General features: G+C 38.4%; 1 protein-coding gene across 2 annotated transcripts in view; it reads right to left on the bottom strand.

Annotated features, from left to right (window-relative positions):
• KCNT2 (potassium sodium-activated channel subfamily T member 2) overlaps nucleotides 1–15,636 on the bottom strand; it is a 114,971-nt gene extending 99,335 nt beyond the window's left edge. For both annotated transcript variants that reach the window (XM_066555497.1, XM_066555498.1), the window contains exon 1: nucleotides 15,542–15,636. In XM_066555497.1, the coding sequence (XP_066411594.1) occupies nucleotides 15,542–15,636 (95 nt within the window). The remainder of the gene's footprint in view (nucleotides 1–15,541) is intronic.
• Between the last annotated feature and the right edge of the window lie 238 nt (nucleotides 15,637–15,874).

Here is a 15,874-nt window from a genome sequence, read left to right as displayed (position 1 = left end):
GTCCCACACTACTACACAAACACAAATCTACACCTGAAGGCTATCGAGCCACTGCTCTGCCCAGGGGAAGGCTGTGTTCCATTTACTGCTGTAATCTTGGCCCTTTTTCCTGCATTCATTCTTCCACTTTCATGTTTGCTGTCTTCAAATGTCTTTAGAAAACCAAGCCAACCTCAAAACCCTCTAACAGCATCTTTCAAGCGTCATTTATCTTCCAGATTAAGGGTTGTTCAGTACCCTGAATTTTTCATTGTTCAATTCATATTTGATCTGTACATCCTGGTCCTGTGCCCCCATCTACTCACTGCACATGGCTTGACATCTGCCCCTCTCTTTTTGAGAGGGGAATCCTGTGCTGCTCTGTTTCTCTACAGTGTCTAGGCTTCAATGCCAGACACTGAGTTGACATATTTTGTAACCACAGCATTACAGATAAGAGTAAAGTTAAAAATAGCAGGTAAACAAAACCACGGCAAAAGGCGACCCAAAATATTCTCATAATGTGCATCGACATAAAAATATAACTACTGATTAGCATGTCAACAAGAGATGAAAAAAGAATAAATGGCCCCCATGCCAAGATCTACAAGTTGGATTAGCCTGGGAACAAACTAAGAATGAAGCAAATGACAGATATAAATAGACTATGAGCTGTAGCACTCTGCTCCATTATGAGATAATTGGAAGAGATAGATAAGGGGGAAGTCTAAAGTGAACATCATGTACTAAAATTTTTATAAGGCATTTCAAAAGGTTCTCTAGAGGTTGATACTGAAGGCAAAAAATCACATGCTCATACAAAGGAAAAGATGTAAACAACACAAAAATTAAACATGTTCTGATATATCATAATGTGAGTGCCTATGATCAGTAAAAATACTGTAGAAACATGCCTTTTTTGTATTTTTAATATAATAAATCAGCTTAAAAGTCACAGAGGAAAAGAACATACTGAATAAGAAGGTAACAACTTGAAAAAAAATATAGCACAAACCCCTGTTTCATAAAGGAATGTACACATAGAACAGAGAGCCTTCTAGTAGAATAAAACAGGTAACTTATTGACATAGCAAAGCAGAGGCTGGCTGCAGCTATAAAGCAGAAATAAAGCAAAGCAAAATTAATCTTTATTTGCCTTGAAACCAGACAATAAGAACATAAAGCAACAGCATTTAATAAATATTTTTCAAATTGTATACATCTACTTAGTTGAACTCAAAGGAATTGTGAGTCAATATACTTTACTCTTTTTCTATGGTGTGGATATATTAATTGTTTAGGTAAAAATATGTTCATCAATATTTATTAACCACACTCTGACCTCTGTGCATATGCTCATAGAGATGCTAAAAAGACCCATATACAATTGCCCCCTAAGCAATATATTCTGCTACATTAAATGAGATTTTTGCTGTTTGTCTCACCACAGGCTAAGAATTCATCTTCATGTCTCATAAAGCAGGAGCAGAGGTAAGAACTTTGATTTTTGTGCTCACTTTTCAGTCTTCATCCCTTTGTTATAAGGAAATTAGTCTACTTCAGTAGCTTTTCAAGCTCAGGTTTCCTGCTATTCTACTGCATGCACCCCTTCCTAGGATTTTATCTTGCAATGCAAGTGGAGGGTATATATTTTTAACAAGGGAAAAGAAGTATGAACAATTTCCAGGATTGTGCAACTTGGAAAATCAAACAGTTCCAAGGCCTTTAATAATTTTTCTTCCCTTTCTAATAGCTCTATCCATCTTTTTCTCCTGGTACCTCTGTGACTGAACTAAGGGTCTAAAATTGCATTGTTACAGCTGGAAGTCTGAAAAATTATCTGAAAGGCAATGCCAAGCTTAGGACTTGTAGTTTACCAACTTCACTGGAAGAGCAGGAAAACAATGGTTCTGTTGCTACCTGCATTTTACACATCCAATCCACTCATTTTATCATAGGCACTAAGACAAAACATGCCCTTCTCTTGCATGTCTTTGATTCCAATCCCTGCTGTAGCCTGGGCTTCCCATGTTGTCTGTGGTCACTTGCTTATTTCAGCACTCTACTCTCCAGCTCTAAAAGGTTTCCACAAAAACGACAAACAGATAAAAGTTAGAAAATCAGGCTCTCATACCTCAGAGTGCTGTGAAATGTACATCATAATCAGTAAAATGTGAATGAAACAGTCTCAGTTAAAATGATGGAGTGTAAAATGCCTTGTCTTCAAAATGGTCCAGATTCTTATCACTAATGAAGCTGTGCAATAATGGCTGACTTGGGGGAATTTGATGGGAAAGCTGCAGCAAATTCAGTCTAGACTCAGAGATTAAATAAATTAGTCTACCTGGATTTTTAGTTTTGTTTTCCTCAGAATCTTTTTTTTTTCCAATTCTGCACAGTTGAAAAGGAAATTAGTATAATTTATCAATAGACTAATTTTATTCCAGTTGACTGTATTGAACTATTTTTCCTCTGGAAACGGAAAAATGTGTCTCAGATATATTCAAATATACTGTTAGATAGCATTCCTACTGTATTTATGGAGTCTATCTATGCCAGTATTTCAGCATTTATCCAGCAATCCCACTTATGCTGCCATATAATGGGTGAGATGATCAAATACCAATGAGAAATTTTCTATACCACTCTGGCTTTTCTCTATCATGCCTTTAAAAATCACCAAATTTTCAGTGAAGCTGCTGAATTAACTTTAAACACATATGACTACATTTTTTTTATTCTGAAGACCAACTTGACATGTAATTTTTTTTTAATGCTTATCTTTGTAACATTATATCAAAATCTCAGCAGGACTTCAGAGTAAGATTTAGATCTTCTGTCTATGGTTAAAGAGCTATGTAGTAATTTATGAGACTTCTTTGTAAGGTTAATGAGAGCAGAACTTCCTCTTGCCTACCTAAATGCCACCTACTTTAATGCTAGCTTATCTCTGATGATAAATTACATTTTAAAGTCAAGTTTTACACACAAAAGAAAGAATATTTCAGTTTATTATTTGGCACTGTAAACTTCAGCCTGGGGTGCTTTCCAAATTAAAATAAATGAAATTAAAATAAATACTGGTCATACTTTGGTTCTTAATATTATTAATTTCCCAGGCTCCTGATATTCCAAATTAGCCAGTTTACATTCTCTTTAAATAATACTTGAAATGGGATCTGGTGCTAAGGTTTGCAAGAAAACCAAGTGCTATAATATGCAGTTATTATTTTTGTATCTGCTTGTTGTTTAGCATTGGACTTGTAGAGAGGTTGTATTTACGGAAGCACCCAAAGCACCTCCATCCTCAGAATACTGAATAACAACAAATTAGCATATTCTTTTCAACATTTTGACTGATACATGTCTTATCTGTGAACCTCTCAATCTCCTAGAATATTTTTAGATTGTCAAACACTGGTGGCTAAGCTGTCACCTGAAATACTCTATTTAGGAACTGACAGTATGCATTGCCATTTAAAATATAGAAAATAAGAGGGGGACACTGGAAGAATGCTCCATGAACATCAATACAGGGTAGCACAGGATGGTTTCCAATTATACATGGAATACATATATTCCAATTCCAACTACTTATACATGCATCCCAACTCTGTAGGGGCTGAAAATGTAATCATGCATTTCTCATGACTCATTTATCAAACTGAGACTTACAGTAATAAACTATTATTTCACATTTGATAGTGAAAAATTCAGCACAGAATTTACAGGACTTTTGTTTAAATTGTGTTTCTATTTTACCTATTATGCCTATATTTATTCTAGTGATAAAGGCAATTGAAGCTAGCTTTGAGATTTCCATATATTGGGAAATCTCTGCAGTTATAGCTGCTGCCTTAATAAGTTACACTGGATCAAGGTGCAATAAATGAAGTTGATGAGATGTCATGATACTGTATTGCCTGGTACTTCAATGGAAAAAAAAACCCTCTTCTACGAAGACTGAGACCTGCGAAATGAACTTCTCTTTAGAAGGTGGTACTCAACATGAAAAGATGAAAATCTTCCATATCTGCCAGGACACTTTCTGGCTAACTCTCTTCATGTAGATTTAGTAGGTGTACAGTATTTCAGTGACACATAGGGAATACAACTCTAGCCAAAACAATAATGCACACTAGTGATGGACAATTAGTACAAATGCACTTTAGGTGGCATGGCAATCTCACAGGTAAAACACTGGTGTTTGGCTTTCACAGTTTCACAGTTTCAACTATAGATCTGTTGGAGGTGGAGTGACTAGGAAAAGAGGAGAGCATGGCAAATAAGGAACAGAGCTGCTATTTGGGTTTTTAATTTATCTGTAAGGAAAAACACCCAAAACAATACACAAAGAGGTTGAAATTTTAGAGCTCTTTCTTGATTCTAGTCATAGTCAGAAGTATTCCCAAAGGAGAAATATCACTAGTTAATAACAGCACTCCTAAAGGTAATGATATTATATTTTTACTATTTTTAGAGTTTTTAGTAACTGAAAATATTACACCATTATCTTTCGGATCATATTCCAAAATTATGTACTGACCATTGTCACAAAACACGCAGCAGCATGGAATAGCATTACATGAGGTCATCTAATTTTTCCTTGCGTGTTTATTTCTTCTCCAAGCTACATTTTTCCTTCTAGCTGGAAAGGATTAGGTAGGATGCAAGACAATGACATCATGGGCAATACATAAAATTAGTTTAAAAACTTAAATCTTTTTTTTCTGTACTCTGCTTGATTCCCCACCTGTCCACAGGTTTACTTAGATTAAAAGTATTTGTTTATTACAGGGCAAGAAATTATGGGAGCCATGCCTGATCTGGAAGGGAAAAAGTCATAAGAAGTCAAATGAAATTTGTCAGGAACTTCCCACAGACACCTTAACAAGCCTAGAAAGAACTTTTCTGAGATTCCATTTATAGCTGAAGTGTTAAAAAGTGAAAAAGAAAAAAAATTATACCACATATGCTTTTTACACATGCCCAGGAGCAGGGTAACTTTATAAAAAGGAGTGTCTTTTTAAAGTTACATATTGAGACAGTCCACATATGCAATCTGGAAACACTTAGACAACACCCCAAAATATGCCATTAGAATGCCAACAACTCTGAGAAGTAATACTGGGCTGAATATCAGATTATAGCAATTTTCCTGAAGTGATGGGAGCTGTGCACAAACACACGTACACAACAGGAGAGTATTTTAACAGAGAAATACAAAGAGAAGGAGAATTCAGCAAAGACTCAGGAACAGACATAAACCAAAAGCCCAGTACTTGACAGGAGGTGCCTCTCCTGATGCTCCCCACAGAGACAGTCTCTCCTCTCTTCCACAGATAAAGGTTGTGGAGACTCCCCTTCCTCTACCAAATCATCAGGAAAAGAGTGCTGAAGACATTTCCTGCTGATGACTCCTTCCAAAAGAATTGCACCTTGATACATATCTGTCTTTATTCTCTAGTACTTAAAGCTGCTTTGGCTCCAATGATGACATCCAGATGGAAGATAAAATATGTAGGATTTCTGAAGTAATACTTGCAGCTTCACATACATATACAGTGCAATATATCTGACAGTGGATTGGAATGGATTCCTTCCTTTCAAATGCAGCCTGATGCACAGATATGATTATTGTTTTACATGGAAAAAAATTACAAAATTTTCATATAAATTATAAATGTCTCATTAAGGAGTGGCAATGATTCAAGAACTCTGAACACTTAATTGAACAAGTGCTTTTAAAAGTCACTATTATCTCTAAAATGTCACCTGTCTGATTCTACTCTCTCCACAGCTAACAGGGTACACATAATTACTTACTTCATATAAATCTCAGTCTCCTTATTCAGAGTGAGCTATTACACTTCCTGATTAATCATACGACATGGTTTTAATTATCTCTTCATTAGTTTTAGAAAAATTTAAAATATCAAATTTCACAATATTTTAAAAGTTTAATTCTGTCATCTTTATTCATATTAAATAACACTTAGTACTCTCTGAAGTAAAATGCTGTTCATCCATTTTAAGGCTGGCAGAATAGTTTGCCCAGTATTTAATTTTTCAGAATAATGACGTCAAGCTTTCAAAATGTGCCTAGTGTGTGCTTAGAAAATCATTTAGCAAGTGCCTTCAGAATACTGGGATAGTCAATGTAAACACTAATTTTTTTCCCCTTAAATATAACTTCCAAAATGAATGCATAAATTTCAGATTTTGTTGGCTTTTTTGACAGGTTATGTAAAATCTCTTTAGCTAACTGCATCAGTGAGGTGGGTCAGGACAGGTGTTGTTCTGTCATCTTGTTTGCAAGTCTGACCTAGGCCTTAGTGCTGATCAGATTTAGGTGGGATATGTGGATACAACAAGGAGAGAACAGGGTGTATGGATGCCAGGAGGTCTGACAGCCAATTCTCCAATGTCTAGGGTGATACAAGAAAGCACAGTAATATTCCCACAGTAATATTCCCAGTATTCCCAGCTCTCTCCATCTGGCCACTTTTGTCACTGCAAAGTGGCTCTGCCATCCCAGAAAGGGAAGGAATTTCTAAATGCTCAGTTCAGCTTAGCCTGAAGTCAGGTAGCAGCAGGGTGCTGCAGAGCTCTGTGTCCTCACTCATCTGCCTTAGAAGAAGACAGCCACCTTATAATCTTGATAACAGTGATCTTCTAACAGCTTGTTCTTATCTGAAATTAGGAGCAAAACCTGAGGTCTTCCACAACACTCTCAGGCTAGCCCATGGTATATCACAGCAGAGTGCCTTGTAGAGGCTCCTGAAATTCTCCTCTCTCCTACACACTCAGAGGTACTTCCTCCATAATCTGAAACATTCCCAGCAGCCAGTCTTCTTCTTCCTACATGAAATGCTCTGGCTACATCACACTGAAATCCCAACATTCTGAATCACCAGCTGAGCTGGTCACAGTGACTGCCACAATTAATTGTCTTAAATAGATTCATAATGTTGCATGAATTTAACTCACTTTATTGTTCTTTTCTGAACTCAAACTGTGATTTGTGAACTGCCAAAAAAATAGGAAAAAATGAAGGGAAAACTAATCAAGACTTTAAAATTAACTCAGTGCATTTTCAATGTTGTTTGTACCATTTTAGCTAAATTGTAGTTTTCTTGCAATCTGTGGTCAGTGCTGGTACAAAAATAAATGATCATGTGGGTCACTGTTTGAATGCAGTCCTCAGTGTCAGTGAGACACAGGATATCTGCAATGGCTCTGGTGAGATTAGCTTCTCTCTGATGAGAATTTTAGGTGGGTGAAAAATCTACTTAAGATTTTGATAGTCTTTATAAAATGAGGTTGACTAAGCAACATCTGCCCATTACCGAGTAGGTCGCTCTACTTTTTGTGTTTGTATTATGTTCTTTGAATTACTACTGAGAGAGCAAAACAGTAATTAAATGGTTTTGGATAGGACATTATCTACAAAAATTGCTTTTCAAAAGGTATTTGTTGAACTGAAACCCCTTTGAGCAACAATCAAATTCTAGATTGTCGTACACAGCGAAAACATGGCTTGCCCACTTCTCAAAAGGGAACATTCAGCTAAATATAGAGCTTAGCCTTCAGTCCCCCTGTTAGAGCTGTCTCTGCTCCATGGTGAGAACTACAGGGCAACAGTGATGTGTGACCAGTGCCCTCAGCTTCTCTTGAATTTGGTGTGAAGATGAAAAACTATATCCCATTCCAGGGTCAGGGAATGTTGTATATCAACAGCTGTTATTCATAAGTGACAAGTATAACCACAGTTTTCCATTTGCAGTGCAGCAGGTTGGTTTTTTTTCCCATGGGCATTTGGTTCAGATTGGGTTTGGTAACCCTGGTTTTGTCTGTATTGCAGTTTCCTTGAGCCACAAGGGCAAGAGAAAACAAAGTGAGAAAGACATAAAACCTCTAGAACATTTTTGGTTATTCAGAACAATTAATTAGCAAGGCCATTTTTCAATGTTTACTCCTCATTACATATTTTAACAATCACTATGCTGTGAAGGAGCTCTGTAACTTTAAGTTATAAATACAGCAAATGCCATTAACTTTAACATCACAGAAAGCTAAAGGGCAAAACAATTTTCTTTACAAAATGCCGAAGGGGTTTGACTCAGGGTACAGAATCCAGGAGGGAGGGCCAGACTTTCCTGGCAGAGCTAGCCCACAGAGAGGACTGCTGCTCAAACTGTGTCACTGTCCCTGCTAGGCACATGACCCTTGTGCTGGTGGCTGCTGGAGATGCAGTTATTAATGGCTAAATCTGGCAGGAGACTTGTCACACCCAGGCACAGGGGTAGGCAGTTTTCTCTTTTTTGCTACCTCAGTAGATAACTTGCACTGATCACAATCTAATTCCTTCCTTCCACATCTTCCATAGCTTGGTACTTGGCAAGGCAGGCACAGAAATGACAGACTTGGCAACCTGCTTGCCACCACAAAAATATTGCACTTCCCAACAGGTATCTCCCTAAGTGGAGACAGGATTTGTCCCTCAAGATACCTCTGAGTAAATAATAATATCTCTGTTTTTATCTGTGAGGATAAACACTGGGTTTTGTCTCCTAATGACTGTTTCTGTTTTATTGCTACTTCCCACCAGGAAGTTGACTGCTAACATAATTAGCAGATGATTGCACGGGGGAGGCTGAAATCTTTAACAGCTGTTTTAAAGCATTCTGCACCAAATCTTCTGTGCTGCAGAATACTTCCAGCTCTTGAATGGCATTCTCTCCAATGACACAGATTATGGGACCACGGAGTGGAGCCCTCCAGGAAGGACATAACTTGTTCATTTGCTTGGAAAAAAGGTGAAGAAACCACATTTAATGTGTTTAGTGGATTAGTACAAGCATTTGGGTATACTGTGTCAGAATTCAGATAAGATCACCTTTGATTGTGAAGTCCAGAAACTGAACGTATAGCACAGCAATGGTTAGCAGATTTTACAACTTTACTCTTTCTATAAAAGAAAGTGCAGACATTTCTGATGCTCCAAGTGATCTATTTCTTTGTTACAGGATAAAGGGAAGAGAATATGAATCAATCCTACCATTTGTTAAAGAAGAGTCACTATGAAAGAAAGGCAGAGTGCAGCACAGAACTTACTATTATAAAATAAATAGTCTTAGTCGTTGGGTGTGATAGAATAATAATCATAAAATTAGGAGGGAAAGAACTGCTTTAGCTCCCCATGGAGTGTTATAGAGTCTGCCAGATGTAAAGTAGTATGTGTCAAGTTGTAGATGGAAAAATAAGAGCTTTAGCAATAAATCTATAATTAAGTAATGATTGAAGTACCAAGTACATTTACAAACTGCACATCATGTTGTCCCAGAGGAGGAAAACTACTTGGTCTGGGAGAGTTTTCAAGATGAGACACTTAAATGGTTTGTGCTGTATAAAACTTCTGCTGGGATGTGCTACTAACGACTTTGGACAGATCCAGTCATAGCAGCACTGAAATTACTCTTTTCTTTCCGTGTCCTTTCCCAGTTCCACAGTGTGTGCTAGTTTAAGTGGAATACAGGAACACAGAAACAATGCATTTTGGCCTCTGTTGTTGTTGCAATATGGTAAAACAAGCAATATGGTAAAACACAAATTAGAATGGGGCTAATGGCACTGCCTGCTACAAAGCATTGCTTCTTCTCCTCTACCCACAGGTGTCTGATCTGTAACAGGGACCCAGTCAAGATCAGTTTAGAAGGATGGTGAGTATGGAAATATATTACCAGTTTACTTTCCTGGGACTGTGCTCCTAAACCTCCCACAAGAGTGTAAACTCAGGCCTTTTGCTTTGATAAATGCAGACGTTTCATCAACATCAATATTTATCATAATTTTTTTTTAAGCAGTGAAAAAAAAATGGCCTGTACACACAGCAAGTTTTTTCAGGGTTTAGGGACTTTTCAAACTTTTCAACTACTGCTATGCAGAAAAGCATAGCACTTACTCTCTTAGAGAATTAGACAGTTAGGATCTAGAGCGATTTCAATAAAAATCAAGCATTTACATTAGAATTTATGCTTCTAAATCTCTTTATGGGTTTTGAAAATTTAGTTACAAGGGCAAATCGAGATAAATTTGACAATATCTGCTCAAGCCTCTGTTAAATGAAAGAATTTCTGTAAGCTAATGTTTTCTAAAATGTGGATGCCAAATTGACTAAAGTATTTCTTGAAGGAAAGAGGAGGATTATTTTGAAGAAACTGCAATAGAATTTTCTTTTGAGGAAATTATAATAGAATTTTTTGTCAAGTTGAATCTAGACTCAGTTGTTTTAAATCACTTGAATCAGAAACGTGTGGGCTTTTTATCCCTTTTTAGTTTAACAATCTCAGGTGATTTCCAAAAGGAAAGGCACGAGGAAGGCTTCACTCACTAATTCACACCGTGACAAATGACTGTTAAAGTGCCTTCTGAGATTTACAGTGGGGAGCTGTTCCTTGAAAGTCAGCAGTCAACATGAGAGCCAGCAGGATACAATTGTCCAAGTGATGTGTGGAGGTGTTCTGTATTATGTGAATCTCCTTCCTTTCCAGCTAGGTGGTAATGTGCATTTATGCAGAAAGCACACCAGAATGGAGGGCTGATTTTAATTTAATCCTATAAGTACTCAGTGTAAGAACAGTTCTTTCACAAAGGTAAAATTTAGCTCTATAGTTTTAAAATTGAAGTATATACTGTAGCAAAATGACTCAAATTTTAATCTCAATACAGAAGCAGGATTTGAAATGAATTTCCAGTACCAGTTAATGTTCTTGTTATATCGGTACAGAATAGAAAAAAAATTTACAGAATTGGAAAATGTAAATTTTTGTTCCATGACTGAAACTGTAAAAATATCTTGCAGCAGCATATAGAAAAGTTATGAAATGGGATGCTTTGAAGGTGGGGGTTGAACAACCCACAAGTTATCTGTTCATATTGTTTCCTTGGACACTCCAGCTGCCAAACCATTCCTGCAGAGTTCAAGACATTTTTGTCAGAGCAGGCAGAGGAGAATTTGAACAGTTCATCAGAATAAGCAGTCATGCTTCAGTGGTGAGAAACATTCCCGTCTTGCTAGAATTCACTAAACCAAATGAATGCAATTTTTATATCTTCAAGAGCTTCTAAAGAAAGGATTAAATGTCTGGGCATAAATGATTTAAGAAATGTGAGGTAAACTGTGCTCTGCAAGATACAAAAGGCCTTAATAAAAAGGCAGTGATATGGAGAGAATGTAAATGCTTTTAATTTTTTAACTTGGAATTCTTTCTTTACACTTCTAGCATGCTGTGGCTTGGCTGTTTTGAAGCACGTGATAACTATTTATGTACACAAAAACCTCTTCATTGTAGTCTTCCCAAACTTACATTGGAACCTAAAAATAAACATTCTCTTTTATCCTCCCCTCTGCAGCAATTGACCAACTTTGAACATGTCACCTCTTCACCAGGTAGGATGTTTTCTAATTTTATTTGTGTAGCTTTTCCACACAGCTGGTAAGAATAAGGACTGATGATCAGTAGGATTATGAAACATTTCATTGCATAGTTTATTATTACAATCACAATTTAGTGAAATCTGGCTGAATTAATAGGTGAATAATTGTGCTAATCACTTAGTTCCCCCTCTATTTCTGCTCATTTCCCAGCAGCCAAACTGAAAGGTAAATTTCATCATGAAGGTCAATAAACATCTCAGAATATCCAGCAAATCAAAACACTCTGTTTCATCTTCAGATACTTTCAATAATGAAAGCAAAATGTAAGATTCACAAAGGGATATTAGCAATATTTACAGAACAAGTGAAAAAGTCAAGGATCCAATCTTCTCTTTACCTTTAGCCCAGTGCCTGGGATATTTCTGTGGCCAGAGGAAACCTGAGCCATCACCCTACTTGCCACAGAATTCACCCACTTGACACACACACATGCTCTAGCTGCCTTGTAGAAGTGTTCTCCATATAAAATGAGTGGAGTGTAGCATCAAACATCATCTCCAGTTTCCAAAGGGAACCAGGTTCCTTTGAAAATCTAGCTTTGCAAAAACCAAAACTGATTTTAACGTCCTTTTTTTGGAAAAAAACCCAAACCATTCAGCAAATTCAAGAATGCCAATAAATCATTCGAAGTAGCTTTCTTACTGAACAAAATCATTCGTCAAAGATTCAGCATGTTCTTCTGAATGTGCAACATCTTTTTTTGAACAACTTTTTTTATGAAAAATAATATACAATCCAATTTGGCGGTTTGTGGAAGATGACAGCCCAGAACCCATCTGTTACTGAAGCCAACTGCAAGGCTGGCTATGAATCTAAGCTATGAAAGCAGAATTTCTGGGGGGAGGGAACAGAAATGCAAAAGCAGTGAGATGGATGCTACTGTATTGAAAAAATACAGGAATGGTATCAGGTAAGGAATGGATCATGAACTAGATAGCTAAAAAAAATGTCTGAGTGAAGCTCTACTATAGAAGTCCCCAAGAAAAAAAAAATAGCTGTTTCCAAACAGGTAGAGATCTAAGAACAAAATTCCTGAATGAGAGTTCTTTTATAATCAGCTAAGCATTTTAGCACATGTGCATTTTATCAATTAACAGAAACATTTAAAAGAAATAGGTGATGAAACTCTCGCCCTAAAGAAACATAACCATTAAGGTTTCAAAATTGAACTATGATTATGTCAGAAATATATCTTTGAACAAAAAGAGGAGAGGTCACATAATTTCAGTCATATTAAATACTACCATGACATATAATGGAAAACTATGCTATTAAAACTGATTTGATGACACAAAATCCTGGGTGGGAATAATTCCATCTCCTCTCCACTCTAAAAAACCAACAAGCATCTGAAAACCAGGAGATGGATCCTATCAGCAAAAAGCAAGCATTATTCCAGAAAGGGCAAAAGGGAATGAGAAAAGAGATCCCCCAAGGATAAACAAGCTGGGAAGATCAAAAAGAGAATGGAACTAAGACAAGACAGAGTTTGGCTGGTAAGAGACCAGAAGTTCACAGATGACACAGATGGAAAACCCTTAGCAAACATCACCCTGCCAGAGTCGAGAGCAAGTGGAATTAAAAAGTTGCAGTGAACTGGAAACAGGCAGAAAATTTTTGCAGCATCTCGGCCAAAGTCCAATAACTAAAATGAACTATCTTGATCATGTGCAGCCTATAGCAGCTATTAAGGCTACTTTAACTGTGTTTCAGTATTCAGATATTCCATTCATAGTTAACATCCATTCAACTGAAGGTTACAAACCCGACTATACTGCACACTGCTTAGAAAAGAATACAAAGGATGTGCTTCACCAAAACCAACCAAGAACCATTTACCTAAGAGTGCAAAGAAAAGACAATAAAGCAGACAAACATAATATATTTTTGTGTAACACCAATCTTGCAAACTAATAGGAAGCTGATCTCAGGGTCCCCATAGGTCTGCATTCTTTCTCATTCAATATTTCCTGGAAGTATGTCTAATATTCTAAACATTCCACTTGGCACTATTTCTATGCAGAGCATGCATGCTTTTTCTATAATGGATAGTAATATTCTAGCAACATGGGAAGGAATGAATACTTCAATATTACATGATAGCCTCCAGTTCAGGAAAGTAAGAATTTGGACAGACAAACAACAGGTAATACACAAGATCTTTGTAAGAATGGCTCTCCTTCAGTTACAGCTGGTATCCAAAAACACTGCTATGGTAACTTGCAGAGCTGGAGGAGAGCGTGCTGCTGTCACAGCCTCGTGTAAAACACAATCTTGCCTGCATTGTGGGGAATTCCCTGCACACCTTCCTACCACTGAGCAGCTGTGCCCAGCCTCAGCACAGACAGTGCATAAAGATCTAGAAAGCCATTCACATTTCTGTATTTCAGATTGTGCCAGAGATCTCTCTTGTAATGTTTGTTGGAATATTAATGAAATAATTAAAATTGACCATTAATTTTTCACCGGTTCTTTGCTGGAGTTTTTAAATGGTAACCATGCTCTGGGAGACTTCTGTGCTATAATTCTGCTATCAAGATTGTTTTAAGGATTATTTACTTTGATTTTATTAAGTGCACATAGACCTGAAATAGATAATAGCTAAAAGGATGCTCTGGGTTGTGTAGTTACAGTATTTGCAATTTGAGACCAGATGATGCTTCTTCTGTGGAAGGTAACTTCATGAAGTGCAAGTCAAACAATTGGCATCTGGGAAATGCTTGACAGAAGTTTAAACTAGAGGTGGAAAAAGTGTAAAGCCCCAGAGTGATCCAAAAAGGTATACTAAGCATATTTTGTAAATTTTAGCCATCAAAACCCAAAACAAATAAAAGAAGTTGTTAAAATAAGAAAGGTTGTGGAGTTTTTTCCTATTCCAGTAGGAAATAAGATGCAGGTGTAAGACGCTAAGATTACATTTTCTAAAATCTCAAAGAATCAGAAGTAATGACTACATTACAATACACTTACAATTTTTTACACAGTAAAAACATGCTTTGATAAGCATACTATTTAAGTCTCCATTAGGTAGTTACAATGTTGTCATTTCCAACCAACAGCATTCATTTTTGTGACTATATTAAGATGTCATTAACTATTTCATAACTGTCTGAATAAACAGCATTTGTTGAACTGCTTCAGTGAAGAGCATATTCTCCTAAACAAGGGTAATATTTAGTTACATATTTGCATGATCTTGTGATTATCAATCACTACGTATCCATATCTCCTTAGAAAAGTAGTGAAAATCTGACCAATGTAGAACAGCATTAAAATCAAAAGTTTCTGACTGCCAAGTTAAAGACATACTCTGACAATTCAAATATATTGAATTAAATATGTTGCCAATTTTGCTTTTCTGACATTTGACTACAAGAGAGTGTTAGTAGAGAGTGGATATGACACATAATTTTGCAATGGGATCGTGTAATAGTCTGTTGAGACACAACGTTGTATGGTCCAGCAGAGTGGAATGATGCTGGTGCTGTTCACGAACGCTCTTCATTCAACATCTTGAAACTGAACACACATACACACGGTTTGCTTGTTTCTTTCAATGTAAAGGGCTCTTTGTTTATGATTTTAAGGAAAACATTTGACTTGAAACAAACAAGTCTTTTTCTATCGGGTGTGAATAAAGACACCGACAGACTTGAAAGAATTCATAAAGGAATAAAATCATGGTAGTTGCGCCCATGCCTAGGATCCGAGCATGGAAAGAAACTGCATGTGAAGAAGCCTGGGTATAGGACAACGAAAGCATACCGCAGTTAGCCTTTGGACAAACGGCAAAAGCATGTTTTCTTTGGGACGTTTTCACAGGGACACGATCCTTACCTGCGCTGCTCCTGCCGTGCCGCGGGGCAGGGCACGGCTCGGCCGCCGGCGGGAGCGCTCCGGACCCGCGGGATGCCCCGCGCTGGCCCAGGGGCGCCGGCCCGGCTCGCCCCGGCTGCGGCACCGCAGCCCCGGCCGGCCCTCGCAGCCCCTTCCCGGCGAAGTTTCCCCCGGGGCCGCTGCCCGGCGCCGCCACCCCGCCGGGGACACCGCGCCCGCGCTCACCTGTCGTCGCTCTGCCAGCCCTGGTCGCCCAGCAGCAAGTCCCGAAAGCGGTACCGCGGCGGCAGCGGCGGCACCTCGCTGTCCAGGTCCACCATGCTGCCCAGAGAGGGGAAGCCCCGCCGCGCCGCCCGAGGAGCGGCCGGACCCGCCCGGGCGTGTAGGGGGCAGGAGCGGCGCGGCGGCAGCGGCGCGGAGCGGGCTGGCCCCGCACAAAGGCGCGGCGGGGCTGCCCCCGCGGTCCCCGGCGGCTCAGCGGGAGCCTCTCGGCCCCGGGAGCCAAGTCCCGCCCCGGGGGGAGGCAGGTGGCGGCGGGCGGCGGCATCGGCGGCGGCG

The sequence above is a fragment of the Molothrus aeneus genome, chromosome 9, assembly GCF_037042795.1.
Source record: "Molothrus aeneus isolate 106 chromosome 9, BPBGC_Maene_1.0, whole genome shotgun sequence".
Classification (NCBI taxonomy): Eukaryota; Metazoa; Chordata; class Aves; order Passeriformes; family Icteridae; genus Molothrus; species Molothrus aeneus.
This window is presented reverse-complemented; position numbering and strand designations above follow the sequence as displayed.